Source organism: Pezoporus flaviventris, unplaced genomic scaffold (assembly GCF_033815535.1).
Source record: "Pezoporus flaviventris isolate CSIRO_AGI_PZ_B2104156 unplaced genomic scaffold, CSIRO_AGI_Pfla_v1 ptg000015l, whole genome shotgun sequence".
In the NCBI taxonomy this organism is placed as follows: domain Eukaryota; kingdom Metazoa; phylum Chordata; class Aves; order Psittaciformes; family Psittacidae; genus Pezoporus; species Pezoporus flaviventris.
The window spans coordinates 37,614,340-37,626,742 of record NW_026892563.1 but is presented as its reverse complement, the minus strand read 5'-3'; the positions used below and the strand labels follow the sequence as shown (position 1 = coordinate 37,626,742).

The following is a 12,403-nucleotide window of genomic DNA, read 5'->3' as shown; positions in this document are numbered from 1 at the left end:
CAGACTCCACCACCTGATTTCCAGCAGCTCAGGTTGCTCCCAGGTTTAATATCAGGCTTCAGATTCTCATTTTCAGTGTTGCTGTGGTTTGTGGTGTCCAAATTTGGATTTGTCCCTGTGGCAAGATAAAAGGCCATTTCTGCAGCATGAAGGCAGGTCCTGACCTGGGTTTGGAAACCAGTCCCTTTAAGTTTGTGAGAGCTTGACTCTGGCATTGCTCTGCCTCAGTGCTTGAGGCCAGTAGTGCAGAGAGCTTCCATAGTTTTATAACCAAGGAAAGATCCATTCATATTCTGCTGACCATCGCTGAGAGTGGATGCTCTGAGACAGAGCAAGCACTTTGACCAGGAGAAACTCTGGATAGGCAAAGAGGCACGTCAGGCTCACTCACTTCTGACCATCTGCACTGCAACAGGTTGCCAAGAAGCTGGGTCTGAAGATGAATGAGGTGGATTTCTATGAACCATTTATGGATGAGCCTGTTCACATCCCTGATAAGCCTTACTCAGAAGAGGAGCTGGTGGAATTTGTGAAGGAGCACAAAAGGTATGTAGCATGCAGGACACTCCTGGCCATGGGAAGCAGGTAAAGGTGTCTGGCATCACAGGCTTGCCCCCGTAGAGCATCCCTCTCCTTAAAAATTGGGATGACAAGCACCTGCTGACCCAGGTTTGAGATTTTTGGCTGATCTTTTCCCACTCCCTGAGGTGCAAGTGTCAGTGCTGCAATCAGAGCCCACTACCATGGGGCTGTGACAGAGCTTCCCTCCTGCTCCCTCGAGGAGCAGGGAGGCTTGCAGGCACTGCAGAGTGGAAACCTTGCCCTACTTGCCCATGCTTTTAATTTAGGTCTGTTCCCTCCTTCCCCAAAACAGCATCACTGATGGGTATATCCTATATCCATCTCTTCATGCCAGTTATGTCCATAGGCAGGCTCCAAGCTCAGAGGAACCAGGATTGACTAAGAGGTTCCTGCTGACCTCAGGCATGGAGAGGAAGCCACTGCTGTTATGGCAGCGTTGGGCCTCATGTGGCAATAGTGCTGAGCACCTACCGTGTTTGATCAGCTCAGCAGGAGCTGTGGATGCTCTATGCTTTCTGCAACCAGATTTATTGCACAGTTGTTTAGGGACTCAGTCTACAAGTGACTGGAAAGGCCGATCCTTTGTAAAAGCACAGGGTTGAATATAAGGGCACAATTACCCATGGGGTGCTGTATTTTCAGACCATTAGGAATGCAGCACAAGGTAGTCACAGAGCGATTTGCTGCTCCTGCATCTGCATTTCAGACCTTTAAGAGACCAGAAAAGAAAAGCAGGACCATCGATACTTCTGGGGGACCCTAAAATCAGGCTGAGCTTGAGGTTTGTGTTCACACACTGAGGGTTTAGAGACACAAAGATTATCTCTGGAATTCCCAATTTACCAGACTTGGAAACAGATCTCTGCTTTTTCTGACATATGAAGGGGTCCTCTATATCCCATGTACATGTACTTGCAGGTCACTTCATTGATCTCCTGGACTTCCTGACCTCAGTCCTTCCCATTTTTTTCTCTCAAGCTCTTTCTGTCAAAAAGAAGGTGTCAAACACAGCTAAATGCCTAAGAACACAAGCTCTCCACCAGCACAAAACTGCAGTGGACACCCCCCCCCCCCCCCAAGATGCTATGGGGGGCCTGGTAGGAGTGAGAGGATGGGCCATGTACTTTGCAAGTGTCAAGGCTCAGAAGGGAATTAAAAGGTGTCTCATGAAATCAGATGCCTGAAATCCCAAACTTTGGACCAAGGTGGTGGCATGGCAGGGGAAAAACCCTGAGCTGACAGTGATATGTTCACAGCAGTTAATGCCGAGTCTCACAGAGAATATAGTACAATAGACTAGAATACAGTAGAATACACTAGACTAGAATGGGATAAGACAGAACGGAATAGTGTAAGAGAGGCTGCACTAATACCAACTACATGCTAGTTCCTCTGCCTACAGCAAGAGGTCTCTGGGTTAACGTTTGTTTCGCGTGCCGTAATGCTGGGGTTAGACACCCATCCTACCCTCGACCATGTTTTCTGTAATTGTGATATAGCAACATGGGGGCTGAATCCTGCTCCCTCTTGACTCACCTAAACCCCACTTCCTACAGCACAGGGAAGTAACCAGAGTAAATCTGGAGTATCTCTATAGCAACCGGTACACTTGGGTGTGATCAAATCCTCCTGACAGAGTTTCCCTTCTCCAAGAGCCGCCCCCAGAGGACGGATAGGGAAAGCGTCTTGAAAGACATGTAGAGGTACATAACATGCATTCGCCTGACAGAATCTCTAGCTTCAGACGATCAGCAATGAGGAGATTTGCTGGGTCAAAAATTGCATCCCTGATCTTCTACTTAGTAACTACGCTTCCATTTCTACAGGCTTTTTTACCTCCTTTCTATTTTGATGCTGAAAGCAGCCAGTTTGGCAATTGAATTATGCACTGTATCAAAATAACACTTCTATTTGTTCAGTTTATACTTGCTACTTAAAAACTTCACGGGCACCACTAAGCTCTTGTGTTGTGAGGACCATGACCATTCTCTGCTTTGCATTTGCAGCTTTTACCATCCCAATATTTTTAGCCCCACCACCCCATCCTCAGTCACCTTTTTCATAAGATAAAGGGTTCTTATCGGCTGAATCTCACACACACACACACAGAGGTCATTCCATACCTGCCTTCACGACTGCCATGTTTCCATGTCCCTTTTTCAGTTGTTCCATATCATTTCTCTGATGGGATGACCAGAATCACACATACACTCACTGTGGTGATGCAGCGTAGAGCTGCCTATTGCTTAATGGTATGATGTGTTTTACTCCTCAGTCATTTCCCAACTGCTTGTAACCCTCTTTTTACCTTTGGAGCAGATGATTTCTCAATTTGTGACACTTGGGCCCTTCTCCTGAAGACAATAGTTAATTAGAATTCATTTAGAACCCATTGTTGCACCTGTATAATCAGGGTTGGTTATTCTACAAGTGCATTGCTTGCTATATGTATCTGTCATGCAGCCTCTCAACTCACAGAGATCCCCCTGTGTCTCCTCGTAGTTAGACCTGTGTTGATTGTAAAAGAACTGGATCCGATAAGCAACCACTGCTATATTCCTATTTCACATCTTTTTCAGGTTATGTGAGAAGATCTTATGCATACGATCATGCCAAATCATATGCTTTGCTATGAATCTTAATTCCCTTTGTCTTGAAAATTGATTGTTCATCTCAACCTTCATCTTCCAATGTCATTAATCCACAGGAGGACCCCTCCTCTGATCTAACTGAAGCTCTGTTCCTGAGAGCCTTTAGTAAGGGACCTTGGCCAATGGTCCTCTTAAGGCAACTCACTGCCTTGACCTTCACCCACTCATTGGCGACTCTAGCAGACCCATGGCCATGAACTTAAAGGCTACACGCATCTCTAGTGCTACTGTGTCATATTCCTTCAAATGTCTGTTAACTTTACTTTTGCTGGTGGCATTGTGCCCATAAGGGCATTGTTCCTCCAGACCTGTGGCCCCTCAGATCCTTCAGGAACTCTCTAAAACAATGCTCCTTGTTTCCATTGCCCTTGTAGTGAAGCAAACTGAAGCGAGAGGTTACACATCTCACTGATGCCAACGTGCTGCTACTCCCTTTACCAATCTGTTCTAGGACCACATTCGTCAATACTTCTCTTTGCAACAGCTTTCTGGGGCTGGTCAACTAGAGAGGCCTGCTCTGCTGGAGAACCTGCCTGAACACCTCATGCTACAGTGAGCAGAGGTGTGAGGGACTGTTTGTTCTTCTCTCCTTGTGTTCTCTTTAACACCCCAGTCACCCCTCAGACTGCCAGCCTCTCTGACAGGTTTCCTGCTATGTACGTGTATCAAAAGGTTTACTATTCAATTAGGATCCAACTTCTCTTCCCAGAGGTTATTCTGTCTTCTTTGCCTCAGAAGGTTTTGGAAAGGTTTTTATGGTGGAATTATGCTGGGGTAAAACCAGAAGAAAAGGGGAACAAAGCTCATTAGGAATGTCCCGGGGACTGCAAGACAAAAGTGAATGGTTCCCCTCATGCTCTCAGCACGGACAGAACAATCTGCCATGTGTGGGACTAACTCACCAGCACATGCCAGCACAGAGAAGGGTCTCATTTTCCCAAGCACAAACAGCGGCTGCAGCGACTCCAGCAGGGGCAAGGGCAGGGTTTTATCACCATAAATAAAAGCATAAGTTGACCTACCGTGCCCCCTTTGCTTTCATTCAAAATGCAGTGGCTGACAACACTGACTCCAGCCATCAACCAAACATGCCTCAGTGACCTTCTCCGTGACACCATCAGCATCACGCGTGATGGTGCTGGACGTGTCCTCAAAGAGTGTTTCTGTCTTCCTTTCAGGGCCACCTTGAGGAAGCTGCGCCCAGAGGACATGTTTGAGACATGGGTAAGCACGCACAGCAGGAAGTCTGGTGTCCTCTGATAGCTTCCAACAAGAAACCACAAGAGCCCCAGTCTCTGGCTGGGAACAACATTATCTTTCTTTCCCCGTGAGCAAAGCCTCTTTGCCTGCTTTGGGAAGAAGGGAAAGCGTTGGCTGTAAAGCCCGGGTCCCACTGCTGCTTTGCTTAGCAGCAGTGGACAGCTGAGCTGAGTGCTGTTTGCTCCACAGGTGGGACAGGGAAAGCTAACCAAGCGTGCCAAGTCTTGCTGCTTTAGTGGCTGTGACATAGCTATGGAGAGCATCCTCCCCAAGGATGATCCATGTCATTTAATGGGCGTCACTGCTGCTGGTGGGGTGGTTTCAGTGGCCTGCTCGCTGTTATCAGCCATTGGAACAGGCTGCCCAGGGCAGTGCTGGAGTCACTGTCCCTGGAAGTGCTCACACACTGTGCAGATGAGGCCCTCAGTGCCATGGGTTAGTGGTGGCCTTGGCAGTGCTGGAGTAAAGGTTGGACTTGATGGTCTTAAAGGTCTTTTCCAAGTGAGCTGATGCTATGATTCTATGATTGCACTGAACAGATGATTCATGGCAATTGTACCAGAGCAATTGTACAACTCAAAATGCGAGTGAGGGCAGGCAGTTCAGTTAATTATAGAGATTACAGAGCAAATTGTGTATTGATTGTGCTTCTCACAGTGTAAGCAAGCTGCAAGTGAGAGATTATGAAGAACTAAGCAGCAGTTTGGTACCAGTCACACACAGAGGACTCTCCTGGTCTGCAAGGGTGGGAAACAATGGATGGGTGAAAATGAAAGAAAAATCTTGTATAACAAATGATCCCTTTGCTGTGGATGAGCACAATGTTAATAGCTAGTCAGGGCCCTTCGAATGGCAGCTAAATGCTGAAAAGCAAAGCTGGAGACGTGCTTTACAGATGCTAAGGAAGATGCAATCATTCCTCCAAAAAGCTCATCACATTTATAACAGCATTCAGTTGCCTCGTTGCTTGGTTGTGGAACAGGAAATGCTGAGGGATTCCAAAGCAACAAAAACCTTGGGAGTCTTTAATGCAACAAGACGAGAGGTAATCACACTGAAGCAGGAGTTATGAGTCACTTGGGCATGAGAGCTTTTCATTTGGTTTGGAAATACAGATTATGTATAGATGATGGCTTCCCACATCCACTGAGGTCCCTCCAAGTTTCCTCATGGGGCTGCAGCAGGACCCAACTTTCACAAGGAGCGGTTTTGCTTTCATACTGAACCTTAGGAAAAGTGGGAATTGTCAGTGGTGGGATGTTTGCTTTACTAGCAGCCTGGGGATACAGAGCTTGTCTCTACTATGAGTAGGGGACTTGTACCTACAGGAGACAATGGGCTGGATTTTGATCTCGCTGCAAATTCAAAACATCATCAATGCCTTCACTGGAGTTACCCTTGTTTTGTTTACTGCCTTGGAGGTCAGAATACAGCTACATTATATAGCTATATATATAATTATATATCACACATATATGTATATTCTACTTTTCTGTCTGACAATGGAGAAAAAACAACAGTGTAGATTTTTCCAGCTGCAAGTGGTCTGAATCCCAAGTAGATCTGCCTAGAATGCCCCAATGAAAATGTATTCCCTGGAGACACCAACAAAGGCCCAGCATCCGCTATTGTTTTTAAAGATAATGTTTTCCACTTAATCATTCAGGGTTTTTTTGGGGGGGGTTCCTTTCAGGTCTTGATGGTGGCTTTGTCACCTCTGGGCTCAGAAGGGAAAAGGAATTAGCATTTAGATGGGAATTTTTTCTTGCATTAAAACCAATTGAAATGGAAACTGGGACTGGCAGCGGGTGAGGAAGGCAAAGCTGATCTGTGGGATAATTCAGAGATGACATTCATAGCAGGCAGATGATGAACCAGCCAGTAGATCCATTGGCCTTTGCCAATATCATTACTCACTACTTACATGTCTCATGGAGAAAAGCAGTCCACCAGCCCATTGTTTCTAATCCTCCACACACTGGAGCCCTGAATTCCCCTTGCTGGTCGTGGAAACCCTCACCTAAAGCAGAGACCTTTCACCTCCCCAAAGGGGCCAAAGTGAGCCACCTCAGCGCTTGCATTGTGAAGAAACCTCCTTTGCTGGCCCCAAAGGAGCACATTTGGGAGTTGAGAGTGGTGACATATACTTCACGTTAGATATAAGGAGGAAGTTCGTTACTGTGAGGGTGGTGAGGCACTGGAACAGGTTGCTCAAAGAAGTGGTGAATGCTGGCAGTGGTGAATCCCTGGCAGTGTTCAAGGCCAGGCTGGACACAGCTTTGGGTGTCATGGTCTAGAGTGAGGCATCACTGCCCATGGCAGAGGGGTGGAACTGGATGATCTTAAGCTCCTTTCCAACCCAAGCCATTCTGTGATTCTATGATTCTAAGATTTGTTTCCCTGCAAACCATTCCCTGAAAGCTGCAAATTTATGAGGGTAGTTGACCTCAGGCATGGAAGGTGAGCCCATATTCCCATGCTAGAGAGCTCTTGACCTTCTCTGCAGGCAAGCTTTTGCCACACCATCCCGCACCACTCCTTTGCGTTTGCCACTGTGGTGCCCATCTCATTTTTAGCTGAAGGATTTCAGCAACACTACCCAAACTACCTGCTTTAGAACCTAATACCTCCACAGCTCAGCCTGACCTCAGTGTCTTGAAGGCAGCCTATCACTTCTCTGTTGGACTCTGTTCTCCTTCCCTGGCCCATCAGTAATAGTTTTGCTGTTTCCAGGAGGATGACATGGAGGGAATTCACATCGTGGCCTTCGCAGAAGAAGATGACCCAGGTAGGAGGCTTTTTTCCTCCTTGTGTCACTCTCCATCAGTCAAGAAGTGCAGTTTCCTGTGCTTTGTTTGCATTGTGGAGCCCAGTGCCTAGGCTGGGATAGGGAGCTGGGATGCTTCTGGGTTTCTACACTAGTGGGTGTGCTAGCCAGGATTCAAGTCCTGGGTATAAATGAATAGCTGGCTGCAAAAGAAAAGTCATCCCCTGCACCTTAGCACCAGGATTTGTCCCTAACTCTGTTCCCTCCTTGCTTTGTGGCTCCAGGAAAGTGCTGCTGGCTTGGTTTTTGATGGGCATGTTGGAAACCCATGAGCATCAGCTCCTGGAAAGTCGTAGCATTGGTGCTTCTCATGCATCAGTGTGCCAAACAGCTTTGGCCTCTTGGGGACTCAATTGCTCCCTTGCCACAAGAAAACAGTGTCATTGTTCCAGTCTGCAGAAGGGTTATGAGACTTAATTCATGTGTAACTAATTTCAGTACCCGGGGAGGATGCTCAACATTAAAAGCCTTATTATCAGAAGAAAGGGCTGGCAGACAGCGTTTTAATGAGCTCTGTGAACAACCCTCTGTGCACAGAGGGGAGAGGGAAGTTGAAACCCCCCCCGGAGCAAAAAGTGCCTGGATGTTTGTAGGAGAGAGCTGCAGCACTTCATGTATCATTTCAGATGGGTTTGAGTTCCTGGAAGTCCTGAAGCAGGTTGCCAGGGACAACACCGATAATCCCGACCTGAGCATTGTCTGGATTGACCCCGATGACTTCCCTCTGGTGAGTGGCAGGGGCTCCTTGCCTTTCCTGTTTTAACTCATGGAAGGGGGTAGGTTGGTGTGGTGGTGTGTGCATGAGCACAGGGATTTCCCCAGGGAATTTGGAGCAGGGAAGAACTGGGCAATGGGTGATCCCTGAGAGCTGCTTGCTCAGGTCTGCCCCCAATGAAGGGGGTATCCCGGGAACATCTCCAGAACCGGCACTTTCCTTTGCCATGTGTGGCAGTTCAAGCTTGTGTTCAGCCTCTCCCGGGTGCATTCATGCAACAGGCATTTGTTAATCCAGGCACCCTCGTCTGAGCTTTGTTTCTCACTCCTGCAGCTCATCACCTACTGGGAGAAGACCTTCAAGATCGACCTGTTCAAGCCACAGATCGGGGTGGTGAACGTCACAGACGTGAGTAGCGTGTACCCAGGAAATCCAGCGATCCCAAAATGAGGGTGCTAGAAAGGACAGGATCTGAGGTCTGCTGGAATCTGTGGGATTTTTGCTGTTAAGTGCAGGCAGAACACGCTTTTTCCCCAAGGAAAACGTGTAAAGACCTCACCATTCCCATGTGCAGCGTTCATAACACCTCTGACGTTGAGCTCCAGGGCTTCAGTCTGACTGAACCTGGGTGGGTTTGTGGAGGAAAAGTGTGCATGTAGGGGGGAAAGCAAGTCGTGATTAGGGGAGAAGAGTAGCAAAAGGAGCGTGTTTTTTGCAGCAGAAGCAGAACAGCACAGCTTGAATGTAGGAGGGAAAGATGGTCCCAAACAGATGACAGGGAGAAACTGCATAGCTTGAAAAAAAAACCTAAATAAATACACAGCTTTAATAAGAGTATGATATAAACTGGTAACAAAGGGATCCTGCTGTGGCAAAGGGGCTATACTGGGATTCATCCTCCCCAGCCACTGCCATGCAGGGGTTTGGGTGGGAAGAGGGTATATGTCTGCCCCACACCCCATGGCAGTGAAGGGTTTCCACGCCATCCTGCAGCCTGCCTGACTTATTCCCTAGGTTTATTTCTGATGCTGAAGTGCTGCGTGTTTTAATCTCTTTAAAATGGACCCGTGTGGGAGTGTCTCTGGAAGCATAAATCACTGCTGAAGTGGCTGTAATTTGGTGCTTGACTTCGTGTCTGAAGTTTCAACTGCATGGGAAACTGATGTTTCATTAGGAGAGAGCAGGGAAGGACCCGGGGTTGGGTCCTGACCTCACCAGCAACCCTGTTCGTGGCTCCTGTGCACTCTCTCCTGTAGCTTTGCAGGGCAAGAGGGGCAGCAAGGGTGTACTGTACGATTGTGCCTCCTGTTACAGCAAATGTTGCAAGATGGGGGACATGGTAGGGAAAGCAAAGCTCTGGTGTGATGCAGAAAGCGGATGTACACCTAGAGAGTGAGTACCCAGTGGGTGAAGGCTTGTTAGAAACTTATGAAGGGAGAGATAAAAGGCAAAAAGGGCCCAGATAACGTCTGAAACCTAAGATCATGTGAGAAATGAACAGGCAAGACAGAAACAGAGCTCACGTATTCCAGTCTTTTCCCCTTATTACTAGTCCACTGTATCTCCCTGCATTATGTTCACTGCAGCTCTCCGTGTTTAAGTCATGTCACAGCTCCATTGAAGAAATTCATGAAAGTAGGATTGTCAGTGGCAAGAGAACTCTATAGAAAGCAGTATTAGGCAGGAACATATGCCACATTATCCAGCAGTCACTCAGAAACCTGTGAAAACTCGTGCATTAGCTTTGATACAGGCAGTGTTTCAGGTGGCTGATTACATTATTTGCATTTTTTCTTTAATTCCTCTTAAGCCTATTTTCTATTCCTCAAGAGAGAGATTGAAGAAGGCTCTGGGTTGGAGGGTGCTATCTAAACCAAACACTGAGCTCACTTCGTGATTTCAGTGTTACATCACCGCATTCAGCCAAGTTACACAGGTACAAAGTGAAGCTTACACAACAGAGTAAAAATAAACACTGCTCTTGGCTTCGGTGGACATAACCCCTGTGACCCTATCACTCCTCTAAGAACCTGCCAATACAAACACCAGAGCTCCCAGCAGTCCCCGCTGCTCTGTCACGTCGGACTGGCTCAGGATTAGGGCCATGGTGCTCTGCACCATGCTGCTTTACGTATGTGCACAGCATCTTCTCGAGGGGCAATGGGCCCACTCCAGTTCCCATTCGTTAAAGGTGTCAGGTTTTGCTTCAAGAACAGTCCTGAGGTTGAGGACAAGATCGTTTGTATGAAGCAGGAGCTGCATGCCTCTTTGTGGCTCTTTTTTATTACAGTTTTAGTGGTTTAGAAGGAAGACAAATATTGTAAGGGAGAAACAACTTTTCTTGAGCACAAATTGGTCCGGCCTTTTAGCAAGCCATAAACCGAAGAGAATTGAGTACCACAGACAGGGATGCATTTGCACCCAGTGCAAACTGGGGGTGTATTTGCACTGGATACATTTCCAAAAGCAGGTATTTGTCTTATGAGATATGAAAAGCACTTGCTTCTGCAACATTAAACACTGACTGAGATAACCTCACAGCACCTCCGCAAAACAGGACGCTGATCCTGTTTCATGGAGGGGAGACAGCGAAGCGAAAGAGGCTTACCCAGGCATTTACCTAGGAAACCTATAGCAAAGCAGAGGGAAAACCTTGCATTTCCAGGCCTCAGAGACCACCTAAGCTATGCTTCCTGTCCCTGGGTAGCAGCCACAATTTAGACAGCATCTTCTTATTGAATTCCCCCTCGTCTGTTCTACCTAGTTTATGGAAGTAATGCAGACAGCTGGAGAGAAAGAGCAGGGGGCACCTGCATTCCAGGGCATCTGTGTTTTTCATCGTTCTTCAGCTGGAGCATGGTTGAGATGATGTGATGAAAGGCTCTTCAAAGAGAAGGAGCCACCATCACACGTGGAGAGTCCAGAGCAACATCCTGAGGCAAAGAGGATAGTAATAGAGGCTGGGGAGAAGGGTTGCTGCTGACAGCAGGGTGTAAAGGCTCAAAGGAAGAGGTGCCAGAAGGGCTCTGGAAGGAAGGAAGGATGGAGGGGAATGCTGTGATGTCCTGTGAACTGGGGTGATGCAGGAGGAGCTGGCATAGTTCTCTTTATGCTCTCTTTATGTAGACTTGGAGTCCACACATCTGGCCAGACAGGGTGAAGACAATGCATCAGGTGGACAATGCTCTTGCTGCAGGAGAGGAACAGGCAGCGGGCACATACCCAACCCAGGTCAAACAGCACCACACACTCCTGCGAACCCATTGACCAGTCCCACTGCCCCTAGTCAGAAGCAACAGCACCTCAGGGGGAAGTGGTAATCCCAGGGTGTAGGCAGAGAGACTCTATGGCTGAGCCTGCCTGCAGGCTGTGGCAGGGAGGGAGCTAATGTCAACACCACCCCTGCATCCATAGCAGCAGTGAATCTCTTGCCTGTGTCTCTGAGGGTGACTAACCCCCCCATGACCTGTCCCCGCAGGCTGACAGCATCTGGATGGATATCAGAGATGATGATGACCTGCCCACAGCGGAGGAGCTGGAGGACTGGATAGAAGATGTGCTTTCTGGGAAGATAAACACCGAAGATGACGATGACGATGATGACGACGATGACGATGATGATGATGACGATGATGATGATGACGATGATGACGACGACGATGACGACGACGATGATGATGATGATTAACTGTGACCCTGTGCAGTTTTACTTGTGGGGGCCCAGAGCCCTCCCCCTTCGGCAGGTCCCTCCATTGGAAGGCCTGTGCTTGAGCGTCAGCAAGCACCGATGCTCTTCTTTGCCCCCTGCCCTGCTCTCCCTGCCCCTGCCTCTGCCCTTGCCGGGACCCCCCAGCCTGATTCTCAGTGGTGCTGAGCCACCAGGACTGCCCCTGCAGGCACCCAGCACCGCTGCAAATCATGCCTCCTTAGAAAGGACAATAGGAATCCACAGGGAATCTGCCCTGAGCTTCCCAGGGTGGGAGAAAAGTGCCTGCCTGCTCACTGCCAGAGGGACACAGGAAGCAAAGTTGTGTTTTCCATGCTCATCGGCCCAGCACTTAACATCCAAAGACCAAATCTCACTTCAAGACACAGGGAAGGCCGCTGTGAAGTTCAGTCCTTTTATTAAACACAATGCCCTTTGCAGCTTACTCTGCCAAGACCACTCAATCCTGCAGGTTCTGCTGCAGGAGTCGGTAGCTGCTCACTAGCACCTTAAAAGCAGCAAAAAGCTTTGGGAAAGGAGAAGGGATTTAGGGATTCTATTTAAGTTTTCAGTGATTCCATATGACAGGATATTCTTGTCTGGCAGCGCAATGCAAACCGAACACCACAGTCCCTGTCTGAACCTCTTCTCGAAAGCTCAGG

The 12,403-nt window shown here is 48.1% G+C and overlaps 1 protein-coding gene across 1 annotated transcript in view; it reads left to right on the top strand.

The window, feature by feature from the left end:
• The window catches only part of CASQ2 (calsequestrin 2), a 29,909-nt gene extending 17,723 nt beyond the window's left edge, over window positions 1-12,186 (top strand). Inside the window, exons 6-11 of the mRNA XM_061454036.1 lie at window positions 416-546; window positions 4,412-4,457; window positions 7,227-7,281; window positions 7,947-8,047; window positions 8,369-8,443; window positions 11,514-12,186. Of these exons, the coding sequence (XP_061310020.1) occupies window positions 416-546; window positions 4,412-4,457; window positions 7,227-7,281; window positions 7,947-8,047; window positions 8,369-8,443; window positions 11,514-11,723 (618 nt within the window). The 3' untranslated portion in view covers window positions 11,724-12,186. The remainder of the gene's footprint in view (window positions 1-415; window positions 547-4,411; window positions 4,458-7,226; window positions 7,282-7,946; window positions 8,048-8,368; window positions 8,444-11,513) is intronic.
• Window positions 12,187-12,403: the final 217 nt, after the last annotated feature.